This window comes from Canis aureus, chromosome 4 (genome assembly GCF_053574225.1).
Source record: "Canis aureus isolate CA01 chromosome 4, VMU_Caureus_v.1.0, whole genome shotgun sequence".
Classification (NCBI taxonomy): Eukaryota; Metazoa; Chordata; class Mammalia; order Carnivora; family Canidae; genus Canis; species Canis aureus.
Window position 1 is genome coordinate 69,130,975 of NC_135614.1, and position 20,017 is coordinate 69,150,991.

The following is a 20,017-nucleotide window of genomic DNA, read 5'->3' on the forward strand; positions in this document are numbered from 1 at the left end:
TCTCCACATCCTCACCAAGACCTGTTATTTCTTGTGTTGCTGATTTTAGCCACACTGACAGGTGTGAGGTGATATCTTGTAGTTTTGATTTGTATTTCCCTGATGATAAGTGATGAGATCTTTTCATGTGTCTGTTGGCCATCTGTATGTCTTCTTTGGAAAAATGTCTATTCATGTCTTCTATCTAGTCCTTTTAACAATCATATTTCTAAATAACACTGGGTGCTTGCCTAGCACAGAGGCAGCACCTTTGTTGAGAAACACACTGGTGGATGACCTCAAGTTCTATAAGGCCCCATGACCAAAACTGTCATTACAGCATGTGGCAGGGAAGTGGGGGTGAAGGAAGGAATCACAGTTGGATTGGATCTATATGCAGCATCCACAACAAGCAATAAAGAAGGCTTCTAGTTTAAAACAAATCCACAGCCTGGTACACCCTGCCTACTCACCAGTTACAAGTAACCTGAGTGAGCTCCAGATATGTCTCCTGGTGCTCAGTTCCTATAACCTTCTCACAAAACATCTACCTATCAAAAAAAAAAAAAAATGCACCACATTTTAGGTATTGACTCAGAAGGCACTTTGCCTATAAGGCCTTGCCCCATATACTTCAGCCCAAACAGATCACCCTTTCTCAAAATAAATATAGCATTTACAGTCTGTTATTGAATTTTTCATTAAATTGTAGTATAATTGTATAGTTCCTTAATCACACAATGGACATTATTGGTATTGCCTTCCTAGCTTGAATGCTAGGTCCCAAAGTCAAGGGTCATGTCTTATACTACTTTTATATTCCCCAGAGTGTCTAGCACATTCCTGAGAACACAGTAATGACTCAATAAATATGTGTTCTGTCTTTGATTTTTCACAGTGATCCCAAAAATACCACTAGCTTGGCCAAACTTACATCCTGCAGGCTAATAAAAAATTTTATTTATTCAGCATCTTTTCCCAAGTAGTTTTCAAAGTACTTTTCAGATGACATTCCTAATTCTCGCATACCCTACAAGTACTATAAGGAATAGATAAAAATACTAAAGTTTATGGACAAAAGCAAAGAGAATTACAATTTTATACTCTTTGATGGGGAGGATACCAAGAACTGGTAAACTGGATGTCTCCCAAACCCTACTGAGTCCCACAGAAAAATCCCAACATGTCTCCATATTGTCAAATATTAAAAACTTCTTGTCATTGCCAAGGCCCTAAACAGGATCTACCTAGGTAAGTTGGTCATCAAGTTTGGGTATCATCCTTAATTTAAGGAGAATAATACCAAGTTTGCATTCTGAGCTTAGATCCTTGTCATCACCTGACCCTATCCATATTCTTTGCCTCCAGCTCACCACATACCACCACATTCAATTTCTCTGTTTTACTACAAACTAAGGCCATCAAAAATATCTATTAAACAACTATCCTGGGGATCCCTGGGTGGCTCAGTGGTTTGGCGCCTGCCTTTGGCCCAGGGCGCAATCCTGAGTCCCAGGATGGAGTCCCGCGTCGGGCTCCCGGCATGGAGCCTGTCCCTCCTCCTCCTGTGTCTCTGCCCCCCTCTCTCTCTCTCTCTCTGTCTATCACAAATAAATAAATCTTTAAGAATAAAAAAAAAAAAAAAACAACTATCCTCTGACAAGCAAAGCATTGTTTTGCCAATGTCTCCAAAGGAAATAAGATGGTATGCTGAGTGCTAATATAAAAGAAATCATTCCTCTTCATTCTTGTTCCACTTTCTTTCATCTTTTTGACTTGCTAGGTATCAAAGTGGTGTCTTCATTCATCATCATCTTGCCCAAGGATTCTGGTATCTTCTTTTACCCCTAGGGCAAGAAGCCACTGTAGAGGTTTTCTCTTCAGTACTCTTCATAATTTATCATTCACATATGCTTTCCCAGACTGTTTTTCACTTTGCTTTGCCAAATTGAGGTTTTCTGGGATAACAATGACATAGCCTGTAGGTGTCCAAAGAAGCCACGGATAGGGTGAATTAGGATCATATGTCATCATCCTCACCAAGGAGAAGGGCTGCCTGCCCAGTGGCAATCAGAACTGGGAGACCGACAGTTTATCACCAGCCATCACCATATTTGAGATGAGCTTTTTACTGCATCACAGTAGCACCTTTCGTTTCAATAAGCACGTGGGGAGAGAACCAAGGATATTTATTTTGTAATGGTCACACTCTCCTTTTTCTTTTTTTGATATGGCAACTCAAAGAAAAAAGATAGATATGATGCTTATTATGATAACGTACATTTTTTTAAGCAGGAAGAAATAAATTTTTCTTTGGACCAATGACTTTATGGTATGTCTATATATACTGAAAGAACTGTTTCTTAAGTTCCTTAAAGTTTTTAAATAATACACTTTGAATGTTTCATTTTATAAACAATGGAGGAAATAATCATGGATGAGTTACTAGAACAAATATTGAGCACAGCAGGCTGTCCACCATAGGTAAATACACAAAAGCACCTACTCGAATTGCAAAATCCTTTGGTGTTCTACTACTGAGTAAGGGCTTTCTCAGTGTATTCTCCACCACCTGTGTCAAATCACCATGAAGCAAGCATTTTCCCTAGGATACATTTTTCACTTAGAAGCCTAGCCAGCTGGAGATAGACTTGTTTATGTTTAAACAAATTCACAATCTAAGAAGTATAATTCAGTAGGATTATAACGATATTATTCTAAAGAGAACTGACTGAAGTCTTGTCAGTCACAAAAGAATCAAGGCCTAATCAAAGCAGTAAACACATCTGGAAGTTTTAAGGACTCTGTAGGAGAAATTATCTACTGATTTTGAAATGAAGTATTTGAAGGTAGGTTTGGATGCTAATTAAAAAGACACAACCCAACAATTTCTGACAAAATCACAGCCTTCTTATGAATCATTATTCAGTAAAATTGGTGCCTGACCTAAGGCTTCATTTGCCTCTATTAAAATATAGTGAGAAGGGGCGCCTGGGAGGCTTAGTGGTTGAGTGTCTGCCTTTGGCTCAGGTCATGATCCCAGGGCCCTGGGATCGAGTCCCACATCAGGTTCCCCACAGGGAGCCTGCTTCTCCCTCTGCCTATGTCTCTGCATCTCTCTGTCTCTTATGAATAAATAAATAAAATCTTTAAAAAAAAAAAAGGTAGTGAGAAGCACTGAAGAAAGAAGTTGAAATTAGACAAGAATCCTTTCTGTTCTCTTCCTTTCAAGAGTCTGGTACTCATCATAGAATTGTCTTTAGCTTAAAACAAACAATAAAAGAAAACTTTCAGAAGGATTTTCTGCATCAGACCGTGATGAGCTGGTATTGTTTCAGGAAACACAGCCATGATTACACCACTTTTATCTGTTTTAGTTAATTGATTAAAAATATTAACGGTGAGGGAATAAGCAAACACTATTTGTTGACACTTATATTAAAAATTGTTGGAGCTTGTTAAATAAGTGGTCTGAATTACAGCTTGACAATCCAAAGCATTTCATGTTAACTAAACTAACACTCTTTCCAGGGCTGCTGTTTTTACAAGCATTCAGCAGAGAGGGGGAAAATATAAAAATGAATGAAATTTATTTCCTATTTCAAGGAATCGTTCCTAGCAAGGAAGACAGATATGAAAAAGTAGACCAGGAAACTGAAAACAAATGAAATAGGTGTTCTTAGAGAGTTTCAAGCGAAGTCCCAACAGCATGGAGAGAAAAGAGAAATTCAATAATTAAGTGTATTTGAATTATAGCCCCAGAAAGAATCCTAAGAGGGCATCTTGTTTATTCCTTGTTTTTGTTGTTGTTGTCTGTTATTAACATTTAAGAAATATGAATCCCAGGAAAGTTCAACAGTTTGCAAAAATTACAAAAATTACAAAGCCCGTTGGAGGGGTTCCCTGAAACCTCATTTACTATTGTTTCATATTATACCATCCTAACTTAAGGGTTTCTTATATCAGAGTAGAACTTTGGTTGGGAAATTATACATCTAAGTACTTGTCAGTGGATCTGCTCTAAATTTATTTTTTCTTTTTCTTTTTTCTTTTTTTTTTTTCAGGAGGTGGGGACTAGAGAGGAGGTAGGGAGTTGTGAAATAAATTTTTCAGGAAGCTTATTAAATAAGTGATCTGAATTATTTATCAAAATAAATTTTGAACTTTAAAAAATGCACTTTATCATTGATTAAAAATGCACTTTATCATTGACTATTTCCTCCCTTTATGTGAGAACAAAATAAAGAAGCAAATGTGATCTAGGTGGAGATCGTAATGCAAGCGGATTAGTGAGGAATCTCACTGCAAACGCGCGCGCGCACACACGCACACACACAGAGGAGGGCACAGCACGAACAATTTCACCAAAGAACACAGACTGTCGCTGGCCCCTTGTTCTGGCTAAAGGTCAATGTGCAAAGTAGGACCTTCTGATAGGCCCAGATGTCAGTCCATTATCACAGGTTGGTTGTTTTCTCTTTGCCAAGAAAAATGGTTATTTCTTTCACATTCAGACTTGCTGAGAAAAACAACACTGTCATCATCATCAACCATAAACATTTCTTGCAAGAAGACAGGAGATTCTCAGCTGTGGCAGATTCTCAGCTGGTAGCAGGGGAAACATAACTTAGCTGGGAAGCCCCAGACAGATACATAAAAGGGAAATCAATTGGATCAGGCAGGTGTCTAATGAGCAGCACAGGCCATAAATGCTACAGAAGTTGTGTTAAATACCTCAGCCCTGGGTGTTAAGCATCATAATTTTCACGGAGGAGAAAAGTGAGTCTCAGAGGAGCTAATCTATCTGCATGCTGGTGGTAAAGCTCAAATTCAGGCTAGGTCCAATGGGCCCCAAAGAGCTTACCCTTGATCCACGCCTCCTCCCCCGGTACATACCAGCTTTGCTTCTTTCCTCCAAGGCGGCTAGAACTTGGTCAGTGAAGACCCTCAGAGCCTTGGTCTAACTTGGATCCAGACACACAATAGGAGACAGGAACCTCTCCTAGAACTGGCGCAGTGATATACCTGCTTTTGACTTCTCTGCCACATTATAAGCCATTGACCTCCAGGAGAAGAATGGGTTGTTGACTCAGCCATGTCCTGATGTACATCTTAAGTTGCAGTTGCCTGAGGAAGCATGTCTGTCAGACGTACTTTCACCTGATTTAGGGCCAGATGGCATACTCTGAGACTCGGATAGAATGAGCCTGATAGCTAGAACTGACTCATGCTTGTGGAAGCAACACAATAAGATCCAGGAAAAGAATACCTCAGAGTCCCTACCCCCATCTATGATATGCAACTTCAATCTGCTTGTCTTCAGAACATTCTGGTATTTTTTTTTTTTTTTGGCTTAGTATTCCTTTGACCGGGAGAAATTAAGTAGCTATGATCATTCCATGTAGAATTGCATGTACCTACACAGTATGACACATGGAGTTATAGGAAATTCAGGAACGGAGAACATTTTCTGTTATTAATCAAGTACAGTTAACATAAAAACTGGTTTTGAAACTATTATAATGTTCTGATTACGGATGACTAATAATCTAAAAAGAGTTAAGTTGTTATCTTGTTTACAGCTCTGAAATTAGTGGACAGTGTAAACAGACGGCTAACATAGCTCATGAATATTAAGCTGCCTTAATGGAGGCAGAAAGACCAGAACTAGAGATTTCACATCTGAGTTTTAGTTGTTGTTTTTTTTTTTTAAGATTTGATTTATTTATTCATGAGAGATACAGAGAGGGGGCAGAGACACAGGCAGAGGGAGAAGCAGGCTCCCTGTAGGGAGCCTGATGCGGGACTCGATCCCGGGATCCCAGGTTCATGCCCTGAGCTGAAGGCAGAAGTTCAACCACTGAGCCACCCAGGTGTACCCATACCTGAGTTTTAGATGACAAACATAATGAGGGATATCGTGAATGTGGACTCTGGGGCATATTGTCAGGGCAGGGAAGGGTGGGGACCCCACTGTGGGTGAGAAGAGGTGTAAGGATAAGCAAAAAAAAAAAAAAATTTCAGGAAGAAGGGGCATAATGTTTGTTTTCAAATATAGCACTTAAAGGGAAGAGAGATTAGATTCATTGTGTGTTGCTCCAGCAACTGAACAGTAGGTCAATAGGTAGAAGAAAATGTTGACTTAGTACAAAGCAGAACTTTTAAAAAATGAACCTCTCCTCAAATGGGCCAGCCAGCAAGGAAGCAAGATTCCCAGCTGAGTATTTTCAAGAAGAGGTGGGCTGGCCCATTTACAGAAAGGACTACTGAGGTGGAAGTTCACATCCCTGATAGGTACCTCTGAAGTTGGTTACTATACTCATCAATCATTTTACTGGGCATGTTATTAACATCATACTGTTCAAGGTCAAAAAAAAAAATCACTTGCCAAAGACAGCCTACATTGCTCTGTTTATACAACGAGCAGAGGGCTGACTCCAAAGCCTTACCAAACTTCAATTCATATCAACTCAATGTTCAGAAAGTGATCAGATGATTTGAAACCTCATATTATTTAAATCATTACCACAGAGGTTATAGGGTTTTCTCTTTTTTTTTCTTTTGAAAAAAGTGAAGGCTTTTATGGACACATGTGAACACACTAAGTTATTTTCATTACGGACATATTTTTAATTGTCCTCTAAAACTAAACCAAGTCTCCATCACTGTGCAATTTACCAGTGGAATGACCGGAGAAGCTTAATCTTCAGGTTTGCAAATTTAATCAATATAACTCACGCCTGTTTTTTTAAGTTAAACAATTGGCTGTGCCACATTCTTACTGTATCACTCATATTTATCTTTACATTAACAATGCTCACCAGCAGATAGCCAAAGAGGCTCGCCAAGTTGGACCAACTTCAAGATTTGTTTCCATGCTGGGGTGTTTCATGCACTTGGCAGAAGCAGGCTGCAAGTGGGGCTCCATTTATTACACTATGCTATAAACATTATGTCCTGACCTAATGAGATACTCCACATGACGATCCCATAGGTTAGCAAGCACTGTAAACATCTATTAACACAAGCACCAGAGACAGCACAGGGAAGATGCCTGGGATCCATTTTAAGTGGTTTATGATGTGGAGTCTCCTGTTTACACACTAACAACAATAACAAAAAAAAAAAAAAAACAGCCCCAAACTCTGCCTAGAACAAATATTTGCATGCTCAGTTTGAAAAAAAAAATGCACTGGAGAGTCACTGCATTTATAGACTTTCATTTCACACTTCTGCCTATTAGGTGTTGGCTTTCCATCACATTCGGTGAACCAAAACTATAATTTCACTGTGACATATTTACTCCAAACAAAAAGCTGAATGTTGACTCACCAACTTTCCTTAGACTTACCAAAAAGTTGCCAAGGGTAGAAGGAGATAAGGCATGAGCCATGCTTAAACTACAAATGATGTTTTCCAAGGGTCTCTGGTTGGAAACGCACCCTTCCAGCCCCATCTGAAGTCCATTTGAAGAGAAACGGTACATAACCAGAGACCCCTTGAATATAATCAGGGGGCAGCCCGGGTGGTGCAGCGGTTTAGCGCAGCCTTTGGCCTGAGGCCTGATCCTGGAGATCCGGGATCGAGTCCCGCATCAGGCTCCCTGCATGGAGCCTGCTTCTCCCTCTGCCTCTCTCTCTCTGTTCTCTCTCATGAATAAATAAATTTCAAAAAAAATCTTAAAAAAAAAAAAGATCTGGGAACACCAAGCTTTTCTCAAAAGGAAACAGAATCCCCAATCACAGAAAAGATGGAACCAACAACCCTGTCTACTAAATCATTTTATTTTGTTCCTATGCAGCATTGCAATTTCTGGAAAATATTTCACACTAATTATCTCCAAGGTCTATGTATATACACCTTGGCACCCCAGAGAAAAGGACTTGCGGGGTGACCCAGGTAGACACTAGCCTAGAACACCAGCTGCACACAGCACAGCTGCCGCAACCTGTATGAAGAAATAGGGGAGTGCCTGCCCAGGCACACATGACAGGGACTCTTAGGGGTAAACACCCCAGAGACCGCCTAGTTTGGGGACTGTGCACAGCTGCACCCCGGGGAATCTCAGATGCGCAGCTGCAGCTTGGGTCTGGGCTCCAGAGTTCTGTACCTACACATGCACACGGGACTTAGAACCCTCGTCCTCCTATGGGGTCTCCTGAGAGCTCCGGGAACCGCCACCTCCAGGTCTCAGCTCCTCAAAGGCACCGGGTTTGGTAGTGGTTTAAAGGCCGGGGTATTTAAATCCTGCGCAGGAACTCCCGCGACTTCCCAACCTCTGGCCTCCCGTTACCTCTCCCTGTCCCTTCCAAGGTCTCCGGGCGCACCAACGGGCAGGCGGCACCTCGCTGCCCCCCCCCCCCCCCCCCGCACACCCTACTGGCTCAGGCACGACACGCCTCCCCAGGCGCACACACACACACACACACACACACACCCGCGCGCACGTACACCCTCGGAGCACACAGACCCGGGCCAGGTCACCAGCCCCCGGCGCGGCCCGGGAGGCGTCCCCGCTCCGGCGATCTGGAAAGCCCTCGCCCCCAGAATAGGCTCCGTCAGGCCCCGCGGGTGGGGGACCGCGCCCCGCACCTCCCCCGAGGGGCCGCGACCCCGCGCACCCGCAGCGGTCACGCCTCGGGCGCCTGGGTCAACACTTGGAGCCCGGCTGGTTTCACAACCACGAGGGTGTCGGGGGCTGGAGGGGGCGGGGGTGCTCGGCTCGCCGCGACCTCCACCGCTGCAGCCCGCGGGGACCGGCGGCCCTGGCTCCACCACCCCGGCTCCGCGGCCGCGGTCCGCACGGACGCGCACGGGGCGCTGCGCCTCGGGCCGGGGCGCGCGGTGTGGACGCGCCCGCCCGGCGACCTCCGCTCTCCCGGGTCCCCCTCGGCCGCGGGAGCCTCGCAGTCCCTGCCCCAGCGCGGCCGGTGATGCCAAGTAGCAACACTCGCAAAACTTTTACGACTTTTTAACAATCCTGGCTTCAGGGGGAGCCCCCGCGGGCGCCCCCGTGGCACGGCTCGCGCGTCGCCCCCAACTCCCCGACGCCCACCGGCAGCGCCACACACGCTCGCACGCCCCCAGCGTGGATCGGGTTACGACGACCCACCCGCGGAAAACAACTCCTTCGGGGGGAGGAGGGGAGCACGGCCAGCCCCCAAGTCACCCGGGGAGGAAAAAAAGAAATCATTCGTGTAAATACAAAAGCCCGGTCGCCACTTCCCTAAACAGCCGGTGCCCCCAGGGTCCCCTCCCCGGGCCCCGGGCAAAAGGGGGCAAAGAAGAGCCCGAGCCCCGAGCCCCGAGCCCCGAGCCCCGAGCCCCTCCGTACCTCCGAGCCTCGCCTGCGGGTTGAGAGCGCGGTCCGCTCGCGCGCGGGGCCCGAGGGCGCGGGGCCTCCGGCCTGCGTGGCCCCAGCCCGGGGTCCCCGCCGCCGCCGCCGCCGCCGCCGCCGCCTCCGCTCAGCAGCCGCCGCCGCCGCTCCAGCCGCCGCCGCCGCCGCTCCCTAGACCGCCTCCTCCTCCCATGGCTGCGCCCCGCTTGGCAGCTCGCGGGCTGTCAGGCTCGGGGAGGAGGAGGGGGCGGGGTGAAGCGGGAAGGGAGGCCGGCAGGGGCTGGGTGGGGAGCGGCCGCCGCGCACCGGGGGTCACGCCGCCCCCGCGGCCCGGGCTGCGGCGAGGGGCCGCGGGAGCTCGCGGCGGCCGGTTGGAGACCCGCGGCGGAGGCGCCGGGCGCCGCGCGGGCCGAGCATTCCGGGGAGCTGGGATGCGGCGATCCCCGCGGCGGAGTCGGAGTTGGTGCGTGTCACCCTCTGCTGCGCGGCGCGGCTCCTCCTAGAGGAAAATATTGGTAGTTGCAGGACGCTCCCTCTCCGCCCACCCCGCTCCCAAAAAGAAGGCAGGACCTAAAAGAGCAAGAAGTGCAGTCAACAGATCGAAAGGAACGCTCAAAAGAAAAGTGAACTCTCTGCGGGAACTGGGGGCGAGGGGGCAGCTCGGAAAGCGTGATTAGCCAACCAAACGTTGCCACCTGCAACCAGTTTCCAAACTGTTGCTCCCTGGGTTTGAAAGGATCGTTAAAAGTAGAGAGGATCTTACTTTAGAGGTTGGAAAACAGAGACAGAGAGGTGAGGTGATTTGCAGAAAACGCAGGCCATGTTAGAAGAGACGTTGGTCCCGAAGCCACCGCACAGGGCTGCAGGGTGTCCGGACGCAGGCCTCAGCCTGAGGACTGCCCTCGTGTGCGCCCTGGGGGGTTCCTTTGAACTGCCCTGTGCAGGACCCAGCTCCTCTGTCCAGCCCGAGCCTGTGCACCTGGTTCCACCGTAGGGAAAGAAAGTGAGAGGGGAAGTTGTCAAAGTGCTTCAGAAAGTTCACAGCCTTGCGCATAGGCATAGGCATGTCATTCTGTAAGGCACCCAACTCCCCGTCACCCCATGCTTTTCTCAGCAGAAAGTACAAAAGTCCAGTTCCAGGTTGTGGGAGATCTGAAGGAGCAGCCAGTCATGCTATGTTGTTAACTGTTTACGTTACTGCTGACAGCCAGTTGTAATGTCATTTATCTAACAGCTTCAGCTTACTAAAGGACTTTAAAAAAAAAAAAAAAAACAGGGTCGCAAACGCAAAGCCAAGTTTATAACCAGAGAGAAATGTTTAAACAACAATCTAAAGAAACCAAGATTCTTAGCAGTGGAATAAAAGATCCCCAGGGTGTGGGGAGTAGCACATGGTGAGTGGGACATGGCAAGTAGTCCAGGGAGGGCAAGAGTCAGGAAGAGTCAGGGCAAGAACACGGGGCCAAAGATTGAAGCAGCAGATGTCACAGAAGTTACTCCTACTTTAAAAAAATTTTTTTTAAGTTACTCCTATTTTTAAAGGAATCGAAGAAGTGGAAAATTCTGTTCCTTAGAGTCCTTTTTGAGTCTCAGCTGTGGCTCAACGTCTCAACTGTCTCCAGGCAAAGAAAGACAGAATGAGAGGAGGAGGAAGAAAGATTCTGGAAGGGGTATGTGTCATCACTGTCTAATGGATGTTGACCTTGACCGGGTCCTCTTCTATCCCACCTGAGTACAAGAAGGCTTTCTTTCCCTCGGATCCTTCCCCAGTCCCTTGATTTCTGGGGTTCCAGGCTTTGCTAGAGCAATGGGAGTGCTTCTCAGTGTCTGGAGTTTTTAAAATGGGAGTTGGCCACACAGAGAAAGATTAGGGCCCAGGCAGGCGGAATGCCGGCTGGGTGGTCAGTACGTGCCATGCTGGCTGGAAGGGCAACAGTGACCAGAGTGGAAGCCAGGCAGTGCTCACGTGTTGACTGCATTCTTGCCTGAGATGACCTTCCAAGTTGGTCCTTCAGACCCTGGCACAATCACATTCTCTCTTAATGTCCGTTCTGTGCCTTCTTATCCCCTTTCCCCCATCCTCCAGCTAAGAGAATCTTGATATAGTCTAGGACGTGCCAGATGGACTCACAAAATATTTTCTAAGTTCTATTGTTTATGGCCTGAGATGATTTAAGGGCCACGCTAAAAAAGGAGGATTGCCTTCTTTTTTCTTTTGGGTTCAGCTGTAGCCCTCATTCCCTGAGACAGGAGCGTGTAGACTGACTGCTTTGGCTACTGCTCCATCTTTGGTAAAATAGTGTGCTACAGACAGAACAGGCAAAGACACTGGTTAATATGAAATATTAGGGAACCAGATATAACCTTGCAACTTACACTGAGGGCAGTCTTTATTTTTAAGTCCCATGAGTAAAGGTCCCTTGATCTCATAGATGACTATATATAGGTCTATAGCAGTATATCCCTCTTCCTATTTTCCACATTATGGGGGGGAAATGTATCAGGTCTTAAATTGATTAATTTGTTACAAGTTAAGGCACGTCAAAGCACATTTGCCTCCTGAAAAGTGCATTCGCACTTACTCATCCTTTCCCTCTGCCTGGAATATCCCACTTTGACCACATAGGGAAATTCTCCTTAAGCTTCCAGTTCCAGTGCAATTGTTTGGTTTCTAACATCCTTGGTGGCTCTTACCAGAGGAAGAACTAGTTACTTTTCTCTGTTCTGCATCCTCATGGGCCTTTACACCTACTTTTGTTACACATTTCAGTTTTTATTAATACATCTACTTTCCCCAGTAGTTATAGAACCCTGAAGGAGGTACCATGTATTCTTAATATTTGTACCTAAAATGTCTAGGTTAAATGCCCAGCAAATGGTAGAGTGCCCAATAAGTGTTTAGCCAAATTGGATGAAAATTTACACTACCCACATTTCTATCTGAAACCCAGATCTCTATACAGAGCTCCTAACTGCCACATTCAGAATCCGTTCACTTCTCATGAGTCCCTCTATGACCAGCACCACCATAATCTCACCTCGATGACTACTGTGGTCTCCCAACTCCACTAGTCTCCCTACATCAACACCCTCCCCCACTCTGGCCCCTCACCAACCCGGATTCCTATGCAAACTTGCCAGAGAAATTCTTCTTTTTTAATACTTGTTTTTATTTCTTGTAGAGAGAGAGGGAACATGAATGGGAGGTGCAGAGAAGACGGGGAGAGAATCTCAAGTAGACTCCATACTGACTGCAGAGCCCAATGTGGGGCCTGAGATCATGACCTGACCAGAAACCAAGAGTGGAGCACTCAAGTGATTGGGCCACCCCGGCACCCCAAGAAATTCTTTTTCAACCAAGTCATATTAAGGGCATTCCTTTGCTCAAAACTCCCCAATGGTTCTCCATTTAAATCAGAGTAAAAGTCAAAAAGATCCATGACACCTCATGTACTTATTGCTCTCCCCATCATTCAGTCACCCATTCTGCTCCAGACACACTGGCCAGGTACACTCCTCACTTAATGTCTCCCTCTGTCTTAGATCTCTGCCCCCAGAGATCCTCCCTCACTTCTTAAAGTCTCACTCAAACATTACTTTGTCAATGGGTCCCTTCTTAGCCAACCTATTTCACCCTATTATAGCCCACCCTTCCCCTACCCTATCGCACACCTCTACTACAGCTTGGCTGAAAATATAAACTGCATTGTAAAGACAATAAAACTGAGTCTTACATGATTCAGATTATGCATATTCAAGTGTAAATATCTAGGTCAGATGGTATCTTTCCAAACCATACAACTCCACTGTATAAGGTCCTATGTCTGAAGTTATTTAGGATTGGAGCATGGCTTCCATTGCTCTGTACACTCTGAAGTGCCAAAGCTTTTTCCCAATACAAAACAGAGACCAAAACACCTGAAGCACCATTTTGCAGCTGCTTCTTTTTGTAGTATTTGCAGTTGAAAAACAACTCAGGAACTCAGGAGCCTTGGGGAACTGTGTGGGTCATTTGTGACTTTGGGTAAGCCAGTTATTTGTCTAAAATGACTCAATTTCTTGGTCTATAGAATGAGGGGGGTCCTATCTGAGATCATTTCAGCCTAAAACAAATTATTAGATTGATACTTGTGATGGATAATATTATATGTCAACTTAGCTAGGCCATGGTACCCAGATACTTCTTCATATATTATTCTAGATATATCTACACAGGTATTTTTAAGATGAAATTTACATTTATTTAAAAAAATTTTATTTATTCATGAAAGACACAGAGAGAGAGGTAAAGACATAGGCAGAGGGAGGAGCAGGCTCCCCTCAGGGAGCCTGATGCAGGACTCATTCCCAGGACCCCAAGATCATGACCTGAGCCAAAGGCAGATGCTCAACCACTGAGTCACCCAGGTGCCCCAAGATGAAATTTATGTTTAAATCAGTGGACTTCAATTAAATCTGATTTCCCTCCATAATGTGGGTGGGCCTCATCCAATCAGTTGAAGGCCATAATGGAAAAAGCTGGCTTCTCCAGAAGAAGAGAACATGCTACCAGCAAACTGCCTTTGGAATGAAACTGAAGCATCAATTCTTTCCTAGGTCTCCAGCCTGCCAACCTGCCAGGCTGCCCTGTAGATTTTGGACTTGGCAACTCCATGATTGCATGAGCCAATTCCTTAAAATAAATAAAATCTCTATGTCTATCTTCCTATCTCTTTTTCTCTCTCTCTCTCTCTGTGTGTGTGTTTCTAGAAAACCTGGACTAATACAATATTTATCGGTAAAAGTAACAAGATTCTAAAAATAAAAGAAACTTATTTTAAAGGGTTTTTTTAAACTAACACTGAATTCCCATCCACCAGTTTCTTTCATTAAACTGATGTTAGGGAGCATATACCACAAATTTGTTCGAGGAACTTAAGATACATCAGGGAATAAAAATTATACGGCACACCCACAAAGACCCTGCCCTCATGGGGCTTGCATTCTAGTTAGGAAAGACAATAAAGACAGGAAATAAGCAAATCACTGAAGTGCTGATTATAGAAAACTATAACAGGATAAGAGGCTGAGGAACACCAGGTTACAGGTATAAGAATCCTGGGGATTCCTTCCTTGCCCAGGACTCACCAGTGCCTTAGTGGAGTTGGACATGGAATAGTTGTGATCACATTGTAAGTGGTCCCTGAGCAAGATAATCCCTCCATCCTCATCCCCAACTCTGGCTCACAAATGCCTTGGTTGAGAGAATGGAAAGGGAATCATAACAGGAGGAAAACAAATTAGGGAGGTATTTACCTTTCTTCTACTGGAAGGCAACATGGGAAAACCTATTTCATGATCTGGAAATTCTTAGCCAAGACTTATGGGGAGGTCCCAGAACTAGAATTTAAGCTTCAAATAAATCATCACTTAATTTGTGAATTTTTTGTAAAAAGAATACTTATTTTAATTCAGAGCTCATAAAAGCTAAAAGAAACATGATTGTCTTGACTCTCTGGTGGATTCCAAGCTACCCACAGGAAAGCTCAGGGCCTGAGCAGTGTCAGACTATAGACTGTCACCTGGTGGCAAGAAACAGAGTAAGACAGGGCTCAGTAGAGACTCTTGAGTGAATGTTCCCCTTTAAATTAAGTGTAAAGATTTAAAAAACAAAAACAGTGTTTTGCACATTCCATTTTGTGACTATACTATTCATTAAAAGTACTTTAGCCAGACTCTGCTATTCTATTATTTATACTCAGTTCTATCCCTAAAGCTCATAGGGACAAAATTAGACATTTAAATTTATTTTCCTTTTATGAGACACATTTTCACATGTCTCACTGCAAGTTACCTCTTCTTCAGGCCAAATGTATACATACCTTTTTAATACTTCTTCTGTGATGTGGTTTCCAAACCCAACATCATCCTAGTCTTCTACCTGAGTGTGCACTCTCGTTCATCAAAATTCTTTATAAATTGCTGTTCTCAGTATCAAATTCAATCCACTATGGACACCACAAGAGAGAGGAGAACCATGAGCTTCCACCTAGGTCTTATGCAGTAATGGAAATGGCTGAAGCCCTGGAGTCTGGCAGATGGGGTAGGAACCCCAGCTCTGACGCAACTTCCATTCACCACTCAGCCTACACCCTACAGATGTGAGTTTAGCTAACTTTCCTTGATCCAGGCATTTCCTATCTCCTCTTTCCTTTTACATTCAACCCTTCCTGCTTTTTGTCTTCACATATTATTTTGTTCTTTGCTTCTATCCTTTTCATTCTTAGAAGAGGTAGAAACATAAAAGGAAAAAAGGAAAAAATGAAAGAGATTGGAGGAAGTATGAAAAGTTTCTTTTAGCAACTTTCTTTATCGAAATTAGGTACATAGACTGTTTCCAATCGCTAAATAAACTATCAATCTAGTTTGCTCATCAGACTTCTCTGAGAGCTTCAGAAAACCCAACGGGAAGAACACATAAAAGGAACTGACCCACCTACAACCCAAGGTCTATCCAGTGAGGCCAGGAGAGGTCAGATGAGGGAATTCGAGGAGAATTCATGGCTGGCAAAACCCTTAGGTAGAGCAAGAACTGTATTAAGGAGAGAGAAAGAGGGCTTGCAGGGTAAAGTACTTTTGTCAAGGTCACCGGCCCTCTATCATACTTGCTGAACAAGGTGTGAGGTTGAGACATGTTTCCACAGGAAAGCATGATATCTTTAATAAAAGAATTTGAGAACTGAGTAGAATAGGTCTCAATTATAGTAGACAAATGATAGATCAGAATGTCTGCAGAAACTACGTTTGCTTCATAAAATTTGCTTATCATATGTTTTCCTAATACTGTATAGTATTCCAAGAACATTCACATAAATTAAATCAATTTTTCTTCACAGCAGTTCTGTGAAGTGCAATTATCCTCTGTTTCTCAGTGAGGAAGCTGGCTTAGAGAAGCAAAAAGAGTGGGCCAAGTGCACAATTAGGTATATGTAGGTTTGGATGGGAACCCAGAGCCTTTCTGGGCTGAGTCCATTCTTTGGACTCCTCTACTGCCTCTCCAGGTAGTCATGGCTACCATCTTATCCATCTTGTGTGTGTGTGTGTGTGTGTGTGTGTGTGTGTGTTTAATTCCAGTATAATTAACATACAGTGTTATGTTAGTTTCAGGAGTATAATATAGTGATTCAATAATTCTATACATTACTCAATGTTCATCACAATAAGTGTACTACTCTTTTTTTTTTTAAGTGTACTACTCCTAATCCCCTTGCCTTCTTCACTCACTCCCCAACCCTCTAGCAACCACCAGTTTGTTTTTACACCATCAGACTGAAGAAAAAATTTAAAAACTTTAAAATTTCCAGGAACCAAACTAATGGAGAAGGTAGTAATGGGGACAGAGAGAAGCAGTCTACTGCATTTTTAGTGCTATTCATTCCATGCAGGTTCACCTCTAACACTTGTGGGGGCCAGAACTGGGAGATAAATGGAACCCATACACCAAAGGCCTAATACTTAAAAGTGATAGTTTAACAAATCATTGGATACAATGTGTCCTATCTTCTCACCTTGAGCAATGTACCTTCACAATGGCCTGGGAGGACAGGTTTGAATTTAGATTTCTCAGAGTTCTGCACCAGCAAGTGGTAATGCAGTGAGATCCTCAGTGTCCGTCCTCCCCAATTCTTTCCACTCATGGCTCTCCCCTACATACAGAGAGGGTCTTCTATACATGTGTATAGAACCCCAGCTCGCATATTTAAGCTCTAACCAATCTTTCTCTCTCCAAACTTAGGACTTTAGGATATTTAGGCTGGGAACTCCAAAATCTGAGATGTTCAGAGGATAGTGTAAAGAGAAAGCACAGCCCATGAGTGGGCACATATCATTTACCAAATGTTCCTTGTCTTGTGAATTAGGACACAGCTAGAACAGAGCCAGTGCAAAGACCTCTGTTGCATAGGCCTGAGGGCAGTACTTATTATTTTATTTCCTTTAGATGCATGTACATTTCTTTAGTGGAGGCATTGGTCTAAAGGCATCTTTGAAAAAATGTCCAGTTGAGAAGCTCAATGCAGAATGCATCATACATTACTTAATGCTTGTTTAAAAGGCTGGTTTTAATTTTTTTGAGGCAATTTGATGCTCAATATTGAAAATAAAGCTAAAAGAAAAGCAATATATTATAAAATATATTTGAAATATATATCTAGAAGACACAAGCAATCTGATAGCAAAAATGCTAGTATTTATGGGAATTTGGATAGGTGGCAATTTTTAGTTATTATGAATAGTTCTCCTATGGACATTCTAGTATATATCTTTTGGTGAGCATTCGTATACATTTCTATTGGGTACAAATAGCCACAGTGTTCAAAGTGGCTGCATGAATTTGCACTTCCACCAGCACCGTATGAGAGTGATTGTTCACATTGTTACCAGCACTTAATATTTTTCGCCTCTTTTGTTTTAGCCATTACTACTGTGGAGTAGTACTATATTCTGATTTATTCTGAGTATTTTCTTGATATTGAAGGAAGTTGAGCATCTTTTCATGTATGTTAGTCTTCTAGAAGTGTCTGTTTAACTCTTGTCCATTCTATACATAATAACCTGATTTTTTTTAGTCACTTGGAAAAATTACATTAAATTATTAACTGTGGTTTCCTCAAGGGAGTGAAATTTTTTGGAAAGTGGGAGGTGGTAGGAGGAATGAAAGAACAAGGCTTTTTATACTTTTATACTATATTTTTCTTTAAAATCGGGGAACCTGAATCTACATAACAAAAGCCTGTTCCTTTTTAGAAGTTAAGTATTCATTTAATACTAAAATTCTGTGTCTTCTGAAGTGCTTGAATAGCAATTTCCTCTAATAGATTAAATATATATTTGCTTTATAATAATTTGTTTCATAAGCAACATTCTAGAAATACATCCACTATATAATGTGATATGAGGTACCATCACTAATTAATTATTTTTATGTAATAAAGAGTTTGGATAAACCAAACTCTATTATGCAGTAGATGCATAATAATCACTTTACTTCTGTTGACTTTGATCATTTTCTTAACCAACATATGACATCACAATTTTTAAATCTGTCTATATGCCTTCTTATCTGTTTTATCATTCATTTGCCTTATTTATCTATTTAATGTCTTTATAGCCCCCTTCTTCTGAAAGAGGATTTGATATGGTTTATGGAGAAATATATAAACCAAAAAGATGACTGAATAAAACAAATGAGAAAATGGAAAAGAAAGGAAAAGAGAATAAAACTAAGATAACAGGCAGGCATAGATGGCCTTTCAAAGCGTATCATCATGTCCTATTTATTTGCCAGAAGTCAGCCACAAAATTGACTCTGAGCTTCTTGGTGGCTATGACTAGTAAGAGAAAAACTGTAACAAAAAAAAAAAAAAAACATCTCCAGGGGCACCTGGGTGGCTCAGTGGTTGAGCGTCTGCCTTTGGTTCAGGTTGTGATCCCAGGGTCCTGGGATGGAGTCCTGCACTGGGCACCCCATGGGGAGCATGCCTCTCCCTCTGCCTAGGACTCTGCCTCTCTTTCTGTGTCTCTCATGAATGAATCAATAAAATCTTGAAAATAATCTCCAAGATGTACAGCACCCATAGGTGAGATCCAAGCATTGTGTAGAAGGGCATCTTCTAAAACCAATACATTCACGAAGTTGTTCCTGGAGGTCATCTTACATGGATTTGATGTGGTGGATTGAGTGATATATTGGTGACATTGTATAAGATGAGACCAAGGGACCCTCTCACCCTCTGAAAATTTATGTGGAGATACCCAAATGGGAAAATGCTGCCAGAAATAAGAGGCAACCTCACACTCATCTTTAACTTCTTTTTAACTCAAAGACATTGGTAACATTTAATTTTAGGAAACAAAGTATTTACTTCATAGTAACCACAGAAAGCTTGGTATAAAAGTTATTTTAATTGATTAATATCTTAGATTCAAGAATATCGGTATTTAAATATTTAACTGCACTCATAGTTCATGTAAATCTTAAAGAGTCTATGGAACTATGTGTTCCATGGATTAAGCAAAATCCATGCAGATAAACAAAAACCAAAATGAACAAGATATCTGAGATTTATTTATAATTCCCAGTTTTCTTAGTAAAAGGTTGATCTAACTACTGCCTTATCTGAGGGTTTATTAAGTTTAGTAGAAATACACCGATTGTTTCATTTATGCTTATGACTCACAAGAGTTAACAACTTTAACCACATTTATATGCTTTATACATGATGAATGTTGATTTCAAACTGAAAACTATCAAAACATAACCTAGAGCCTGTTTTTTCCCCTTGAGAGCACTATAAATTTGCAGAAATAAACAGCCTTAGTGACTTTAAATTATTGTAAATGTCCATAAAAGGACTGATACCATCAGCAGCCTAATATTTGTGGTATGATGCAAGGTCATCAAAGTTTCTCTGATAAAATTCCCCACTTTTCTCTCATGCTGTTCTACTCCAGATTTTTCTCTCTGATCATGAAATTCCAATTTTATTTTTTTAAAGATTTTATTTATTTATTAATGAGAGACACCGAAGGGGGGGGGGGGCGGGAAGAGAGGAAAGAGAGAGAAAGAGTCAGAGACACAGGCAAAGGAAGAAGCAGGCTCCAGGCAGGGAGCCTGATGTGGGACTTGATCACAAGCCAGGATCACGCCCTGGGCCGAAGGCA

The 20,017-nt window shown here is 43.1% G+C and overlaps 1 protein-coding gene and 1 long non-coding RNA gene across 6 annotated transcripts in view; one reads left to right on the forward strand and one right to left on the reverse strand.

Annotated features, from left to right (window-relative positions):
- The window catches only part of GHR (growth hormone receptor), a 272,010-nt gene extending 262,591 nt beyond the window's left edge, over nt 1-9,419 (reverse strand). For 2 of the 3 annotated variants that reach the window (XM_077896086.1, XM_077896083.1), the window contains exon 1: nt 9,314-9,419. Coding sequence is in view for 1 of the 3 variants with exons in the window: in XM_077896081.1 (XP_077752207.1) it covers nt 8,094-8,097 (4 nt within the window). In the remaining 2 variants the exon portion in view is untranslated. Of the gene's footprint in view, nt 1-8,093; nt 8,113-9,313 lie in introns of those variants that run through there. The other variant, XM_077896081.1, reaches the window with a different exon arrangement.
- Nucleotides 9,420-9,662: 243 nt separating this feature from the next.
- LOC144312926 (uncharacterized) lies at nt 9,663-13,051 on the forward strand. Of its 3 annotated transcripts, none has more exons than XR_013378584.1 (3): nt 9,663-9,779; nt 10,859-10,986; nt 12,499-13,051. It is a non-coding gene; the product is annotated as an uncharacterized LOC144312926 (long non-coding RNA). The 3 variants fall into 3 exon arrangements; XR_013378582.1 differs by having other exon boundaries at nt 9,733-10,108; XR_013378583.1 differs by having other exon boundaries at nt 9,733-9,939.
- The last annotated feature ends 6,966 nt before the right edge of the window (nt 13,052-20,017 follow it).